This window comes from Metopolophium dirhodum, chromosome 1 (assembly GCF_019925205.1).
Source record: "Metopolophium dirhodum isolate CAU chromosome 1, ASM1992520v1, whole genome shotgun sequence".
In the NCBI taxonomy this organism is placed as follows: domain Eukaryota; kingdom Metazoa; phylum Arthropoda; class Insecta; order Hemiptera; family Aphididae; genus Metopolophium; species Metopolophium dirhodum.
The window spans coordinates 93,824,310-93,842,346 of record NC_083560.1 but is presented as its reverse complement, the minus strand read 5'-3'; the positions used below and the strand labels follow the sequence as shown (position 1 = coordinate 93,842,346).

The window sequence follows — 18,037 nt, the reverse complement described above, 5'->3', positions numbered from 1 at the left end:
TGTAATGCAATTATTTCATGAGATTTTTCAAAAAAATATCCAAATTTTATGGTACTTTAAAATTGAAAATTGAAAATCGACTTCCTAGAAAGCATAGTAATTTTGTCAAAGAATTCATACATATATTAAAAATTAAAATCGGACATTCGGAAGTATGTGTAATTTACTACCGCTTATTGGTCTAAAACGTACGAAAAATACGTGACATGCAATCCCCTTAACACACATATTTTGGGAAAACAATTTTCGAAAAATTCTCTTGGGAGCTAAATTAGAATTGTAACTTGTAATCTTGCAATCAGTGGCGTCCAACTAAATGTTTTATACTTTTATGTGTGGCTTAATAATGTGGCCCCATAATGAAGTGGCAATGAACAATGATTTACTTGATATAGGTAGGTAATGTCAATAATCATTAAGCTATTGTAGTGGCTAATTTAGAAATTTGTTTTGCGGGAGAGGGGGGCATTGTCTTTTTCCATGTCTTACGACACAAATATTAAAACACGGCCCAATTCATTAACCTAGAAGGCTAGATGGTAGGCCGATTGGGGGGGGGGGGGCTGGCCCCTCTGGCCCCCCTTAAACCCACCACGCACTGTATAAATATCTGGAATCACTTATTTTAGTCAATGTTTTGGTAGTATACCTATTGTTGAGGCTTGCTTTATTAACTTTATATAACGCTATCACACGCAGTTCGCGTTATTTTTAACAATATTATATACCTACAACTACTTTCTTATATTTGCATAATTGTGAAATAATTTGTTCTTAAATACATATATTAAACTATTTTTTAAACTATACATTATTTTGAGTACCTACCTACCCACCTATAAGGATTACCCACCCGCCAATGCTAGGCTGTATTATAAATAGCGACTCGTTAAATTAGGTTCGGCGTCACTGATTCTAATATATTATTATATTGCCGCGTTAGTTTGAAAATAAATACTATTATTATTAATCTTAACAGAGTCAAATGATATAGACTCGGAAATCGACGAATCTCAAAACAAAATCGACTGTCTTTTGCCACAAAGGTTGGAAAATTCAAATAAATATGTGACAAACGATCAGGGCCCTAGCTCTAGTAATAACCACTTTAACATTGAAGTAGCTGTTGATCAGCAGGATAATACATTTAAATATGGTATGTATATATCAGTGGCGCAACCAGGGGGGTGGACTCCGGGTCTGGACCCCCCCCCCTTGGCACGTATAATAGTAAATTAATTTCATTTTCTCAATAAACTTGAATAAAAATTAAATTTATAAATATAAATTGATTATTCGACTACATCAATTAAGTAGTGTTGTGGCTACACTGCTACAGTGCAATAACCAATAATTTAATACTATCATGTTTACATGTTATCTGTGACCTTAATAATTATTATCATGACCATGGTTCTAGACATAGAGTAAACTATGGTTCTAGATATCTGATTTATATATTCTATAATACAACAATTAAATGATCGTTTCAATAATCATAAAGACATAATATCTGGTTTTCAAGTATTGATAAATCCATGCGCTAAAAGTGATCTTCATCATCTTGTAAAATATTATCAAGAAGATGTTGAAAGTTATGAAAAAGTTGTATCTGAGGTTGATTTATGGCACAGATATTTAAATACAAATAATATTAAACCTCAGAATGCATTAGATGCGTTACTTATATGTAATCAGGACTTCTATCCAAATATTTATAATTTATTGCACATCCTTGCTGTACTCCCAGTTACATCTTGTGAGTCAGAAAGGTCATTTTCTTCACTGAAGCGAATCAAAACATATTTGAGGAACTCGACTTCTGAAACCAGGTTACATGGATTAGCGGTTCTTAACATACACCGTGAAGTTCCAGTTACAGAAGATGAAGTAATTGAAGTATTAGCTTCAATAAATCGCCGCTTAGATTTTTCATTGTAAAATTATGTCTTAAGAGGACGCTACCCATACATGCATGGGTAGCATCCTCTTAATTAGTTTAGTACTTATTTAATATTTAAAATAATAATAAAATTTAAAAAATGTATTGTTAATAAAAACATAAGAATATTGTTTATAAAAATTAAGATGGTTTATTTTGTCAGACCCCCCCCCCCCCCCCATGAAAAATTCCTGGTTGCGCCACTGGTATATATTTTGTATCTTATGACTTATTCCAACATAAACTATAATTATTTCCTGATATACTTTTAAGTATAAAAGTTTCAGGTAACTATACCTTTATATAGGTAGGTGGTAGGTACATACAAATAATACTTACCTACCTATAATTATTTTATACAATTATATAATTGTTAGTATTGTTATATTATATCCACTGACTCAACTGACTCAACTCTTACCGGTTTGAATAATCGAGATGCAATAATATATTACTTTTTTATGAATTCTAAGATTTTTTTACTGTTTTATAGACATTGCAGTTGGTGTTACATTCGACGATTCTATTATATTATCTGATTATGAAGATTACAATTATTGTGATACATCAAGTAGTGATGATGAAACTGATGATTTAATTGCACAGCAGCCTCTAAACGTCATTAATAATCAATTATCAAATTGAGCCGTCAGTCAGCTCCATGTCCCCGACCCCCCCACTTTGGAATTTTGGAACAAAATTAACTCCATTCGTTTGTGCTTCGTTTATGCTGGTTTGTGCTTTTAATCCCGTCGTTTGTGCTCAACTCCTTCCAAAGTTATTCAACTTACAAAGTCGGGGGGCTGGGGACATGCTTAGCCCCCACTTTGGAATTTCAGAACAAAATTAACTCCATTCGTTTGTGCTGGTTTGTGCTTTTAATCCCGTCGTTTGTGCTCAACCTCTTCCAATGTTATCCAACTTTGAAAGTTGGGGGCTGAAATGTAATCCCAGCTCTCCATTGTAAAAAAAAAATATTTTGTCTTGTGAATCTGATCACAACTGTCCGCATAATCATTTTTACCGCAATGGTCTTTAATCGTAAAACATTTAGTTTGGGAATTGTTCAATATTTATTAATTATAGGTATATTCAGTGGTGTATTGGAGGGTATACGCGGGTATACGTCGTATACCCGGATCCCTATTTTTGGATTTATGCGTATACCTTTAAGAAAATTAGTCTTTTATGGGTATACGCACGCTTCTAATTTATCATCAGACAATTTAGTCATATCATCACCAAACAAAAGTAAAAACTTAAAAATAATAATTAAATTTTACCCTACTACGAGTTCTTGCGATGACGATCGGAAACTGCCGAGCGTATATACAATCAATGTACAGCGGTTCCCAAACTGTGTTCCTACTTAGTTTCAAAAATATATTGTAAACCACTGCTTTATCGTGTATACCTATTACCTACACTGAATCGGTCGCGGTGTGCCGTGTATGGTTAATCTAATAGTTAAAAATAGATCCATAGTCAAAAAATCGTGTACGATTATTGATAATATAAAACAATAAACATACGTAATTTCAAACTAAATGATAATGACAAATTGGAATAATAATAAAATAATTATTGTTGATTTATTGTGTTATTACTTGTCATCCAATAACCAAATTATAAAATAGAACTATTAGTTTCTTATTATATTAATTCTATTAATTTTGTAAAATATTTTATATATAAATATATTATAATATTATATGATCGATAATGGATAATAAACGTACCGCTACTTCACAAAAAATCACTAATTATTTTTCTGTGCCGTCGACGAAAAAACATAAACCAACACCAACTGATGATGAAGTTGCAATAACTAATAATCTGTCAGAAAGTAAAAAAGTAAGTTATTAAATTGTAAATGTAACCTATTATAATTAATTTATTAATTTACATAACTGACAAGAATTACATTAAAACTGCCTTTTAAGATTTTTGTTTAAACAGTACCTAATATAAGTTCTTTATTTCTGTGTGTAAAATTAGTTTAAATTTATTAATTGTTGTTTATTTTATTGGTCAGTGATAGTTTATTCTAGCAATGTTACTAATTACTAATAATTAGTAATATTTTAAGTTTATGATATCAAATATGAAACTATTTAATTATATTTACAGGAAGTTACAGTCAATAATGATGTTGTCTATACATTAGATTCTGCTACTAAAACCATTAATGAAGATTTGGTAAAATATTTAACAATATATATTTTTTTTCTTAGAACTATAAGAAAACTCTATATAGAACTCTCTTTATAGAACTCTAAATAATTTCAGGTAACTCAGTGGCCACAGGATTGGACCTTTGAGCAGTGGCAATCAAAAAAAGAAAAATATGCTTGGATGAATTGTCACAATGGTAAAATTGGCTGCTCCAATTGCCAAAAGTTTAGTAATATACACAATTCTAATAATTCTGCTTTTGAAATATCTCCAGAGTGGTCTCTTAGTCTTATTAGTGGGGGAACTAGTAATAATAAAAAAACTAGACTTTCTGTTCTACGGAATAAAATCAGAAAGCATGTAACATCATCAGCTCATAAATGTGCTACAAATATATTAATTGAAAGAGAATCTGACAAATTAAAAAACCAATTTGAAAATAGTTCATATAAAGTTCATAAATCTACATTATCAGTCTTTAAAACAGCTTACTATATAGCAAAAAAAAATAGACCTTACAACGATCATTTTCAACTTTTGGAGTTGCAAGCACTTAATGGTATTGATATTGGGAATACGCTTCATTCAAGATTTTCATCTACTTCTATTATATCTCACATAGCAATTGAAATGAAAAAAAAAATAGTGTGCAACATTGTTAAGTCTAATTCAAAATTATCAGTTTTGATTGATGAATCAACCACATTGAGTACAAAATCTACTATGGTTGTATATATTAAAGCATCTATATCTTCTGAAGATCCTATTTTTATATTTTTAGCCCTTGTTGAACTTAAACATCAAACAGCAGAAAATATAGTTACCCAGCTTATTGATTGTTTACATGAATCTGGATTTAATAATGAATATTTAATAAATAATTGGATATCTTTTGTCAGTGACGGAGCAAGTGTCCTTTTAGGAAAAAAGGCAGGAGTTGCAAAGAGATTAAAAGATATATATCCATTAATATTTAGCTGGCATTGTTTAAACCATAGGCTGGAACTTGCTGTTAATGATACAATGAAAGATTTAAACTCTATTAATCATTTTAAATCATTTATCGACTCTTTTTATGTTCTGTATAATAATTCGCCAAAAAACACTAATGAAATTAAAGATGTCTGTAATGAATTGAATATTATATTTGTAAAAGTTGGAAGAGTTCTTGATACTAGATGGGTAGCCAGCAGCTGGAGAGCTGTCAATGCAGTATGGAAGACATTTCCTGCTCTAAGTAAGCATTTTCATAACTCTTCTATAGATAAAACTAAAAATTTTAAAACAAGAAGTAAATATTTGGGTTTATATAAGAAATTGTGCTCACCTGAATTTTTGTATGATTTATCTTTAATGTGTGACGTGCTTTTAGAACTTTCTAATTTATCTTTGAATCTTCAAAAACAAAAAATAACTCTTATGGAAGCAAATTTAAATATTAAAAGATCAATTAGAATTTTAGAATCTTTTAAAGATAATATAGGAGATCATATGAAAGAAGTTGAAGTGGCAAATAATGATATGATTTTCAAAAATGTAAAACTAATAAATTATTCAAAAATTGTACCAATTAAAAAAAATTAGTTCATAACTAGTATCTGTAATAATCTAAAAAGTAGATTATTAGAAGATACTAATGACTTAAGTTTAATGAGAGACATCACAGTTCTTGATAAAAGTACTTGGCCAGTTGATATAGACATAAGGTATGGTGAAGAAGAAGTCAAACGTTTGTGCAAACGTTTCATGTTAAACAAGAATAATGCAATAAACGGATTGAGAGTATACATTGATGAAGATAAATACCCTCAAGATGTATTTCCAGAGTTGAATAACTGTATTAAAACTTTTCCTTGCTCAACTGCTGAATGCGAACGTGGTTTCAGTGTTTTAAATTTAATTTGCACAGATCTTAGGTCTACATTAAGCATAACTAATATTTCAAATTTGATGTTGATAAATATAAATGGACCCCCACTTAAGTTATGGAGCCCTGAGTCCTATGTTAAAAGTTGGTTAGTTCAACATAGATCAGCAGATGACACCAGAACAAAAAAAACTACAAAGAAAGAAGAAGATACAGATGTTTATAAAAGAAGTTTATGGACAATTGTTAATTCTTTAAAATGATTTATATAATAATATTTAAATTTTGATATGTTATTAACATAGTTGTTTATTGTTTTATATACATAACATATAAGTATTTTACTGTACAATTTTTTTAAAGTTTGATAATAAAAAATTGTATTATTTATGATATATATGAATTGAATCAATTAAAAAAAAAATAATACATTGATACTTGGTACATATTACACACAGTGGAGTATCTGAGTATATATGAATTAATTTTATGGTTGGGGGTGAATATAGGGTGAACTGGGGGGCGTATATAGGGGGGTATATACGCCACTGCATATACATATACACATGAAGAGTAAGTGTTTGTAATAAAGTAATACAAGATTATTAAATACTAAGTGTAATGATTTTTCGAGCGGAGCGAGAAAATTTTTAAGGTAGGTATATCGTATGTATAGGTATATTCAACTACTTTTAGGTGCGTATACCCATAAATTAATTTACCAATACACCACTGGGTATATTTATTATTAGGTACAAATTCATAACGTATAAGAGAATAAAGAAAGTACGAATACAATTGGTATACTAAATTATTATATTAACAATTTAAGAATATTGATTTTTTTTTTAATAATATTGTACTTATTATATATTATGATATTATATAGGTAGCATACCTACTACAAATATAATTGAATAATTGTTGAAAACCAGTTGTTTATATGTATTATCTACATACCAATTTGAATTGTATTATATTTTAAGATATAGTTACGATTGTTACATGTGATCTGTCATATGAACCCAATAACAGTTAATTAAGGCTTAGATCATGCCAGTACCATACAATAGCGCACTCTTTACCTTTTTACCTGTGAAAACACAACATGATTGGACCCTACTATTTTTTGAACATATATAGACCTTTGAATGTTCAAATTTGACGGCGGTATTCTTTTGTCATGCATTGTCACAATATAATATGCAGCTATAAGCATACCAAAAAATATTATATTCATTAAAACCATAATATTAGACTGATCAATTCTTGGTAAAAAAAAAAACATTGTTTGAAGATAAGGAATAATATATTGTAGAGTGATATTAGCCTAAGGATGGCATAAAAAGGTTCTTATCTAAAACAATATATAATACACAATTCTACAATATAAATATTTCAATAATTATTAAAGGTATTCTAGGCAAATTTAGTTTATTATTTTCATTATCGTGTGCGACTTCGTTGTGGATAGTTCAACACCACGTCATTATTATTTTTATTTTAATTCACTTATGCTTAAAATGCGCTGTGTTTTCGTGTATAGTTTTTAGTTTTTGAATTTGTTTCAATCGCATTTTATCCAACGTCGTCTTTCTACAACTCTATAACTAGTGAGTAAATCAAAATATTTTATTATGATTAAAAACAATTATAAATTTAAAATTATTATTTCATCGTATTTAATATTTATATACCTATATAATATATACATATTTTATACACGTATACGGTATACCTTTACTTATAATAACTAATTAATAATTACCATCCTCACCCATATTTATTATTATTTGTTGTACATAAGATATAATAGTTATCTATTATATGTCTGTCTTAGGATTGTAGTAAGAAAGTTACTACTTAACAATAAAACAAATTACACAGGTACATAAATTATACTATACTATAATTTAGATACTGTAATTCGGCATAAAACGGATAATAGAAACGGAGGTAAGGGTTCTTTCTGTATATTACATTTTAATGTCTTGGGTAAGAGACGGTAGATATTAGGAACTCACTGAACCATAATTTGCTCTGTATACGACAGATGTTCAAATATAAAAATATATACTATATGATTATTTTGATTACAACGCTGTACGCTGTACGCGACGATAGTCATTATAAAAATATTAAAATTATATTAAAAAGATTATTTCAAATTTAATACACAGAATTATACTGGAAGTCATAATATGCGTGGGCTGGAACGATGTTCACACCAATCACATCCGTGAGCCGAGATACAGTATCTATAGGCAAGGGGTACGGGGAACTGCATATAAAAGGGAGCCCGAATCGGCCTGTTTTCAGACGTGTACTACCACCCATTAGTGCAAGCACCTTCACGCCACTCTGTACGAGCATATTTTGGACTTAGAAAAATTATCAACAATATAATAAAATTCACAATAAAACAACAACTGTCTTTTATTTATTATCAACCACGACTACAACATCAAGCAAATTGTCTGCGACCTGCATCTATAATATCTTGGCAGCCACTTATCTACTATCAGTACTACGATAGTAGGTACCAAGCTCCCGAGTATATTACACTGGCGCAGTCGAAAAAGGAGGTTCAAGGAGTTTCAAGACGAGGCGAGCAGTCGAAGCGGCGGATTTAAATTTCCAAAGGCGAGTCTAGCAGTCAAGGCGGCTACATTCAACTTCGGAGATCCAGTACCGACGCAGCGGCTACACCACGTCAGCAGCTCCACGGAGGTAACAGTTAAGGTCTGATCAACCAAGGCGACTCCGGAATCAACGAACAATTCAAGACGGGCCAGCTGACAATCAAGAAAAATGAACACAGCAGTGGCAACAACGTTGTTGTGAGTATATTAATTAAGTGAAGATAGATAATTAAAATTAAAATTGTATAGCTTGAAGTGCACGTCTCACGTTGATACATATATATCAGCGTTTATTTTATACTTGGTGGTGGTGTAAAATATTAGGGAAAAATATTCGAATAAAATTAAATAAAGAAAAAAAAAATAGGAAACAAGCTTGGGAAGAACTATATACGTATTTTATGATAGACAGCTGTAGACTGATCTAGGATTTTTATGGTAAATAGACGGCAAGGACCGATCTAAGATTTTTTTGTGATAGACAGCTGTAGACTGATCTAGGATTTTTATGGTAAATAGGCGGCAAGGACCGATCTAAGATTTTTTTGTGATAGGCAGCAGGGACTGACCTAAGTATTTTATGGTATTTTGTGATAGACTTCGGAGACTGATCTAATAAATTAAAGTAGACGGCGATAGGCTGATCTAGGAAATTGATGCACGCGCGTAGCATTTTTGAATTATATATGAGAATAATAATTGATTAAAGTGAAATATTGAATTTTGAATTGAAATATAGAATATAATTGTTGAAAGAAGTTAATTGATATATATTGAAGAAAATAGCCTAACCAGTAGATGACCTTGTTAAAGTAATTGACGTCAAATTTTGAAAAGTTTTGAAAAAAAAAAGGGAGATTAATTATAGGGGCGCCCTAGGATAAGAAATAGTATAACGTTACTAAGAATAAGTTGATAGAATAATTATTAGAAATCAAAATAAATTGTTAGTGTTTAGAAGATTAAATGGTAAAGCGCGTAAATTAGGAAATTAAATCATTTAGAAAAAAATTAGTAATAAGAAAAATAAGGGATAGGAAGTCGAATATTATTGGAGGGATTTACGGAGTAGCTAACCGGGGATTTTTCGTTATAATATTCGAGCGTAGTACGAGCGCGTACGCATAAAAAACATCGCGGAACAGGGCGAGGGAAACGGGTGAGGAGATACCGTATCGAATTTTAACACGCGTAACATAGGCGGTCGAACGTTTTACGTGTTATTAGATAGGTACTCATCCATATCCAACATACGACGCGCGTTTACGTAATTTCTTTTTAGTATTTATGCATGACAGTTATTTTATAAGTAATAATTTTTACGTAAAATTAATTTTGGTGACGGTAGTTACGTATTATTAATTTATAAATCAATAATAGTATATACATGAAGAGTAAATACTGTTGGTAATTACTAACACGGGTAGGATATTAATAAATTTAGTAGATATAATTTATTAAAAATTATATATATGTAATGTTTAGATAAATATATGTCAGAATCCGATAGTTCAGATATTGACACTAGTTCTGCGGACAGTTCAATAAAATGTGAAAAATATAAACCTAGGAAAGAATTAAAAGAGGCAATTTTAAAAGACGCTGTAAAGAAAGAATTTTTAGAACAAACTAGGAAACACATAGTTAAAACTGAAAAAACTAGTAAAGAAAAGTTAGTAAGAACACATAGTTTAACAGAACAGATAGGTACCGCGCCACGAAAACAAACGGTAGGTCGTTTAGGTACTAGGTCAGACTCAAGCGTAATTCACGTGCAGTTAGAGTCAGTGGTTAAGAAAAAAATGAGTAAAATGGATTTAGATAAAGCAATTGCTATGATACCTATTTGCACGGGCAAAAAGGACGTAGCCGAATTTATAAATATTTGTGAAATCGCAATTAAAGAAACAACGGAAGCAGATACACCGATATTATTAAAAATAATTACTTCTAAGTTAACAGGAAATGCGTTGGAAGTAACAAAATATCGAAATTTAGAAACATGGGGAGCAATAAAAACAATATTAGAAGGGGCATTCGAACAAAAAGTATCGGAGAGGGCCCTATCAATAGCTTTAAACACGGCACGTATGGCCGAGGGAGAAAGTGTGGCAAAATTCGCTAGTAGAATCGAAGAGTTATATTATAAACTCTGCGCGGCAAGTACGGTAGGTCTAGCTCAGGCCGAGGCAGATATAGTGAAAAAACAAACAAAGAAACAGGCAATGATCATATTTATGACAGGGTTACCTCATCACCTATATACAGTACTGAAAAGTCGAAATCCCAGTACATTGGAACAATGTTTCAAAACGGCGATCGATGAGATGCTCGAATATGAGTCAAAAGTATAGAAATGGACAAATTGCAGAGACAAATTGGTAATGGAAAACAGGCAGACGTTAATAACGAGGAAAAACGACAAAATGGTGGTAATACAAATAACGCAGTTAATCGCGGAGGAAACAGTAATTCAAATCAAAGCAATAGAAATAATAATTTCAACGGGTATAACAACAGATATGTCAATCACAACAACCGCAATAATTATGGGAATAATAATCAGAGCGGATATGGCTCACACATGGTTAATCGCGGCGGTCATCGAGGCGGAAACGGCTATGGACGGAATTTCAATGGCAATAATGTACAACAAAATAATATTAACCGAGGCACCGGATGCTACACTTGTGGTAGATCTAATCACATAGCACGAGATTGCTGGAGCAATCGACCTAATGTGCAACAAAATACGTATAACAATAATCGTGTAAACGGCACGCGCCATGCGAACAACGGCAATAATGTTCGTAGGGACAATAACAATACTCAGGGCGTACTTTGCAGTTATTGCAATAAGATAGGTCATGAAATTTCAAACTGTTATACAAAACAGAAAAACGAAAGAAGCACGTCGGGAAACGCCAACGGACCATCACCAGTGGGAGTCAGATTGGTCCAAGAAATAGTTCAAGACCCACACACAGGATTTTCCACATCACAGCAAAATTAAGAGGCCGTCCTACCGCCGCATATTTGGGTGTAAAAACTGTTTTGCGAGTATCAACATATCTTTCACCGTATTTATGATAAAAGTACCAAAATTTCACGATGCATAAAGAAGAAATTTATCTATGCCGTAGCGTTTTTCTTTTTTTTGTAACATAAATACAATTTAAGTTATTTATTATCAAACATTTGCTTTTTTTGTTGTTTTTCAAGAGCTTATAAAAAACCATTGGGTAATGATATTAAAAAAATAAAAACGCTACAGCACAGATAAAGTTCTTCGCAATGCGCTGTGAAAATTTGGTAACTCTACCATAAATACAGAGCGAGTATATTTGATACCCGCAAACCTATTTTACTATGTTTAGAATTGTATTTTATAAAATGTATCTCGCCGTCGTGTGCCGTCTTGTGCTGCTTCTAGCGGAAAAACGATGAATTATTTTCGCGCGTACTCGGCGGCAGCCCCCACTCCACATAAGCTCCACGATTTCGTAAAAAAGTAGCGCCGTCGCGACCTTGAAAACGTTAACACCATAGAGTGGTACTATTACTCAATACTTTATATGCGAAATATAATTACGAAGAAAATCATTTTCATGATTTATATTATTGTCGGTCAAGCGCCGCCGCGCCTCTGCCGCCACGCCGCGCGCCGTAATAGCAACGATCGGCACTTAGAACGCAACGTTCAATTTTCGTGATCCTCATCTGCTGTACAGTCTAACAGTTTCTTATGATAACTTAGTAAATTATACATTATTTATAAATTATATAAATAACCAAAATGTTTGTAATTAAATTCTTGATACAATTGTAGCGAGCTGTGACTTAATATCATATTACCCAATATATAACACTTATTTAGGCAGTGTAAAAGTGTATATATAATCATATATTATAATAGTACGCGCCGCGTAACATTAATAGTAATAGTAATAGCGTCCGCGCTGCGTGTGTAGTAGTACAGCGAATATCGAGCGCGTGACCCTGGACGGCGTGCGTCAATATATATATGCTTACGTATATAAATAACTCGTATAAAATGACCGTATAGATCTGTATGGTTTTGTGGAATAACACAAACACCACAAATGCGCAACAACAACATATATATGTTCATCCGGCCGTGTGCAAGCGTGTGACAATCCCACGGTAGGCCTAACCGCAAGATGACTATGTATGGTCATCCAGAATAAGTAGGGACAGGGACAGACCCATCGAGGAGAGCTGATGGACAAGCGTTCATCAGACGAACAAACGACGAGCTTTGGAACAGTCATCAGTAAACTAATGTCACATCTCGCTAGCTTCATTTATTAATTTTGGACTTATAGTAATTTTGTTATAATCAGTCACAGTCAAATAAGTTAAATAAATCAAACATATTATACTAAACACTCGAGATTTACATTTATTCCATCATCCTTCAATCCTATTGACTGGGGAACGTTACACAATTTATTTTATACATTAATTGGCAATTACACGTAAAATATTTATTTTACGTCCTTACCTGTTATACAGGCTGTTAATCAATATTTTTATTGTATATAATTCATTGACTCTTGCATTAAATATATAGTAGAATATTTTTTATTTTTATTTTTTAATATATAAAAGTACCTAGTACAAATTTTAAATCTGATGCAATTTTTTTTTGAGAAATTCAAATTTGAGTTCAATGATATGAAATCATTGTATACGAAAAAATTAACTTTTTTGTTTTGAAATACACGCAGTATAACAGAATGATAAATTCATATTAGCCAAAAAAATTCTGTAAAAATGTAAAAATAACATTGTTTAATGTTTATGTATTTTTTAGATTTTATGGTTACAGTATGATCTATTTATCAGAATCGTTGTTTTAAATTTTCAATCCTTAGCTATAAAAATGTAACATATTATTATAATTTTTTTATCTACAAAATAATTTAAACATTTTCAAGATTTTCGTAAATGTTGTCAACATTTAAAGTTCAAATACTTATAAAAAAAACCTTGCATATGGTTATTTAATATTTCTCAACTGCTATTATAGCAACTTATAAGGAACTTTGTAGTACATTTTCAAGCATTTTGAGTCTACGAATAAAATTTTATTGACATTTATAGCTGAATATAAAACTAAAAAAATTTAAAATTTAAACGTCTATTAAAAACGAGTAGAAATATTTTGAACATTTTATCATCATGTATATAAAATGATAAAATAAATATTTGATGAATATTTCAAGTACCCACGGTTATTAGCTGTTGAATAACGAAAAAATAAGAAAATCTTTGTAGGTATGTGAGTTTGTGAATTTATATTTATTTTTTTTTAAAACTGGTTTTGCCTAAAAATCTCAGTTTTTCTAAACTTTTTGTTCTTGACGCTTTTTAAAACTAGTGGAAATGATTTACTCTTTATCCCCCAAAGCACCAACTATGATTTCTACCAGAAAATATGCTGTTGAAGAAAATTTAAACATTTTTACTTTCCCAAAACATGATGATAGATACAAAAAAACACGAATAACTTGAATAAGTAATAAGCAATTATCAGGAAAAATATTTTTGTGAACATCTATATAGGTACATTTGAACATTATAGATCGAAAAAAATTGCCAAAATCTGAACTTTAAATGCTTTTAAATAAAAAATTGTGATTACGTATCTTTAATATTTTTTACTGCTATTATTATAACAACTTATGAGGAATGATGATATGTAAATTTAAAAGTTGTTTGATAATGCAAACATTTTTTTGTTGATATACAGTGGAACCTTTATTAGGTTCCCTTTTCAAGGGAAATTAAATTTGTTCCAATTACTAAGGATAGTTTTGCTTAGGTTAGATTAGGCACAGAATTAATTTCAAATTATCAAGGCTCCACATAGAAATAAAACTATAATATATTGAAAGTTTTTAATACCTATAAATAACTCAAAACGAGTCAACATATTTTTAAAATTATACATTTCTACCATGTATAGAAAAAGCTCTTGTAAATATTTGGATAAAAAAAATATCTACGGTTATTCGTTTTTAAATTACAATAACATAAAAAAATCTTACGATTAGAATTTGTGTATTTTGATGTGAGGGGTGAATATCCAATGTCGAAAGAATTAACTTATTTTATTTTATATTATTCAACCATAAACAATTTTGGCCAAAATATTTTTTAATTCTCATCATAATATATAGGAAATAATAAAATAAACAAATAATATTTAAATTTTAAATTTTGTTGAATTACAATAAAATAAAAAAATTGTTTGATTTGAATTCGTTTATTTACAGGTGAGTATTAGAGTATCCAATGACGAAAAATTTTGAATTTCAATCATTCTTAAAAAATTATTTGACTTCCCAGTATACCTTTTTGTTGTTGTTAAAAGTAGGAAAACTTATTAGGAATCATGCATTCAATTTTCATATCTTAGATATAAATAGACTTTTTTTTATAATTTCCAACTAAAAATAATTTGTACAATAATATTGTATGACTAATACATTCATCGCTCCGCTTAGAATCTAAAGTTTAGGTTGAAATTTTGAAAATTCTATAAAATACAGAGCGAGTAAACTGTTTTCTAATGTAAAGAATTTAAAAATAATTAATTATTATTTATTATAATATTGAATCTTTTCTGGTTTGCGTGGCGTTCCCCACTCTACCGACTAACCGATGGCCACCCCGGCCCACAATTGTCACGACGAATTGTGTTTGTATTTTCCACGGAGTTCATGAGGATATAGAAAAATATTGTTTAGACACTCAGAGATGGAAATGCATATACATTATTTATTATAATTATATTTTCGCATGAAATTAACTTTATGTACACCTCCAAGAATGTATTTATGTATGTAAACATTTTTTTGTCGAGGATTGAAGTAAACAAAGAGGTTATACACTTATACCTACATTTTGTAATTTGAATCTATGCATTTGTGAATAAAATGTTTCCGTGTTATATTTTGTCATATTTTACAACTGTATGCATGTAAGCACTAAGAAGTTGACATAATTTTATATTATATTATAACCCATATTATTATTATTAGTTATTATTGTTTATTTCATTAGTGAAAAAACATAATATATTTGCGCTTATACGATTTTATTTTCATAATATATAATGTCACCAAAAAAATTGCGTGCAATTGCAACGAATCAATCACGACGATCGGGTAAAATGTCTTTAAAAAGACGTATGAAAGGAGTTCGCAATGGTAATAAGAATTGTAAAATTGTGAGGTAAGTACCTAATACTGAATATTATCACCGAACTTATGACTGTATTATAATACTTATTCATTATTTAAATAATTATTTTTTCTTATCGAATTAAAAAAAAAAAAAAAAATAGTGAGGATACAACTATCAATAAGCAGCCAACAAATGTATTTTTTGAATCGTCCACAACTGGAGCTGCAGATGGATCACTTCCAGGACCATCATTTGAAGTATACAATAATCCAATGTATGATGATTTATTTTGTGAGCAATCAACAAATATTATTGCTGATTCTCCTACATTAGAACCAGATGATAAATCTCTTCCAGGACTGTCGATTGAAATAACTAATCCTCCTGAGTATGTAATTTTTACTACGAAATCTGTTTTAACAAATACTGATTTATAATTTATATTAATAATTATAGAACAACAACAGAAGTATGTTCTTTGGGTCGTCGAATAGTGGACATATTCTACGTATTTGAACAAATTAAAAAATGTATCCACGAAGGGGGTTTTGGATGTACTTTCATGGATATGGAGTTTGTACGTGAAATACGTTTTGGTCTACGGTCGCAATTTCAATTCACATGTAAAATGCGTAAAGTTAACATGAAAATTGAGTCTGAAAAAAAGGTCCCAGAGACATATTTGCCTATAAATTTAGCCGCAATCAGTGGTTCAATATCTATCGGAATAGGATATTCACAACTCGATGAAATATTAGCTTCCACCGATATTCCATGTATGAGCAGCAGTACATTTTTATCTGGTCAAGAAGAAATCGGTGACAAAATTCATTGTATTGCCCAAGAAGCAATGAGATTAGCCGGTGAAGAAGAAAGGCGATTAGCGATCGAAGCAAATGAATTAGATATAGATGGTATACCTATGTGCAGTGTGCACAGTTGTAGCTGACGATCAGTGGTCCAAACGTAGCTACAAAACTAAGTATGATGCTTTGTCCGGCGTGGTAAATACAATAACTGTACAGTTATACCTACTTATAAAAATAACTAAAAAGTAATTTATTTTAAAGTAATTACCTACTATTGTGTTTTTAAAATTTTCAGGCTACAATAATTGGATATAAAACCAAAAAAATCTTATTTATTGGTATAAGAAACAGATATTGTTTAATTTGTCAGAGATCGAAAAATGCAAAAAAGTCTGCAGTTCCAAAACACACTTGTTTTTTAAATTGGAACAATGCTTCAACAGCGATGGAGGCTGATGCTGTTGCCGAAGGGTTCAAACGAAGCATTGAATTACATGGCTTAAAATTTAATAAACTAATTGGTATTTTATTAAGAACTATTTGAAAGTGACAATAATTAATACAATTATAAATATTATTTTTTACAGGTGATGGTAACTCTAGTGTCAGCAAAAGATTGTTGGAAATGAGACCGTATGGTCCTAATTTCCATATTGAAAAAATTGAATGTAGAAACCATTTATTAAGAAATTATGGTACAAAACTGGCTGCTATTGTAAAAAATAGTAAATTCCCAATACCATTGCGAAACCATATTTCAAGTAATGCAAAGCGATTTAGATCTGCTATCACTAAAGCCATAGACTATCGGAGTAAGTTGATTAGTCAAACGAAACATCAAAAAGTCTCCGGTGAGTAATAACAATATTGATTTATATTCTTATATTTGTATAAGTTAAACGATACAGCCGATAAAAGGAAATTTGAATTGCATCAAAATATAAACCGTCTCAAACTAACACATATTTTGATGTAAAATCGAAAAATAAATGGGTCGCTCTGTTATATGTTAGGTTTGAATGAGCAACGAGCAATGATCACGCCATCGCCACTGGATTTAAAATTTTAAAATGTACCTTGTCACTGTTATGAAAGTGTTAAAATGTTATTCAATGATTGTAGGTATAATATGAAAATCGATTGTTAGTGGAGAAAAAACGGAGGTGTCTGTCTCTTTTTTTAAGGCTATTTTATAATTTATTTTTATTATTATTGTTATACGGCAAACATTATTATACAGGATAATTCACCAGTGTTCCAAAAAAATTATTCACTAAACAATTTAAATTAAAAAAAGAATTTTTTTTTCTATTTTGAATAACAGAAGTTTTTATATTAATTTCATTATAAAAAAATATAGATGTGTAAGCATGCCTGATGCATGGTG

The 18,037-nt window shown here is 30.4% G+C and overlaps 2 protein-coding genes and 1 pseudogene across 2 annotated transcripts; all 3 read left to right on the top strand.

Moving 5' to 3' along the window:
* Nucleotides 1–3,664: 3,664 nt before the first annotated feature.
* Nucleotides 3,665–6,224, top strand: LOC132946300 (E3 SUMO-protein ligase KIAA1586-like). The gene is made up of 3 exons (XM_061016220.1): nt 3,665–3,796; nt 4,073–4,141; nt 4,232–6,224. Exons 1-3 carry the CDS (start codon nt 3,665–3,667, stop codon nt 5,699–5,701), a joined length of 1,671 nt encoding a protein of 556 aa, XP_060872203.1. The 3' UTR covers nt 5,702–6,224.
* A 3,789-nt stretch (nt 6,225–10,013) lies between these two features.
* Nucleotides 10,014–11,639, top strand: LOC132946292 (myb-like protein I). The gene is made up of 4 exons (XM_061016208.1): nt 10,014–10,020; nt 10,112–10,302; nt 10,405–10,602; nt 10,998–11,639. Exons 1-4 carry the CDS (start codon nt 10,014–10,016, stop codon nt 11,637–11,639), a joined length of 1,038 nt encoding a protein of 345 aa, XP_060872191.1.
* A 4,146-nt stretch (nt 11,640–15,785) lies between these two features.
* LOC132936797 (uncharacterized) lies at nt 15,786–17,273 on the top strand (annotated as a pseudogene).
* The last annotated feature ends 764 nt before the right edge of the window (nt 17,274–18,037 follow it).

What these genes read in the sequence shown, in the direction of transcription:
- LOC132946300 (XM_061016220.1), top strand. Translation starts at nt 3,665, where the DNA reads ATGGATAATAAACGTACCGCTACTTCACAAAAAATCACTAATTATTTT. An exon ending in ATCTGTCAGAAAGTAAAAAA is followed by an intron (nt 3,797 to 4,072) that starts GTAAGTTATTAA and finishes TTATATTTACAG; the next exon opens with GAAGTTACAGTCAATAATGA. An exon ending in AAACCATTAATGAAGATTTG is followed by an intron (nt 4,142 to 4,231) that starts GTAAAATATTTA and finishes AAATAATTTCAG; the next exon opens with GTAACTCAGTGGCCACAGGA.
- LOC132946292 (XM_061016208.1), top strand. An exon ending in AAACTAGTAAAGAAAAGTTA is followed by an intron (nt 10,303 to 10,404) that starts GTAAGAACACAT and finishes ATTCACGTGCAG; the next exon opens with TTAGAGTCAGTGGTTAAGAA. An exon ending in TAACAGGAAATGCGTTGGAA is followed by an intron (nt 10,603 to 10,997) that starts GTAACAAAATAT and finishes GACAAATTGCAG; the next exon opens with AGACAAATTGGTAATGGAAA.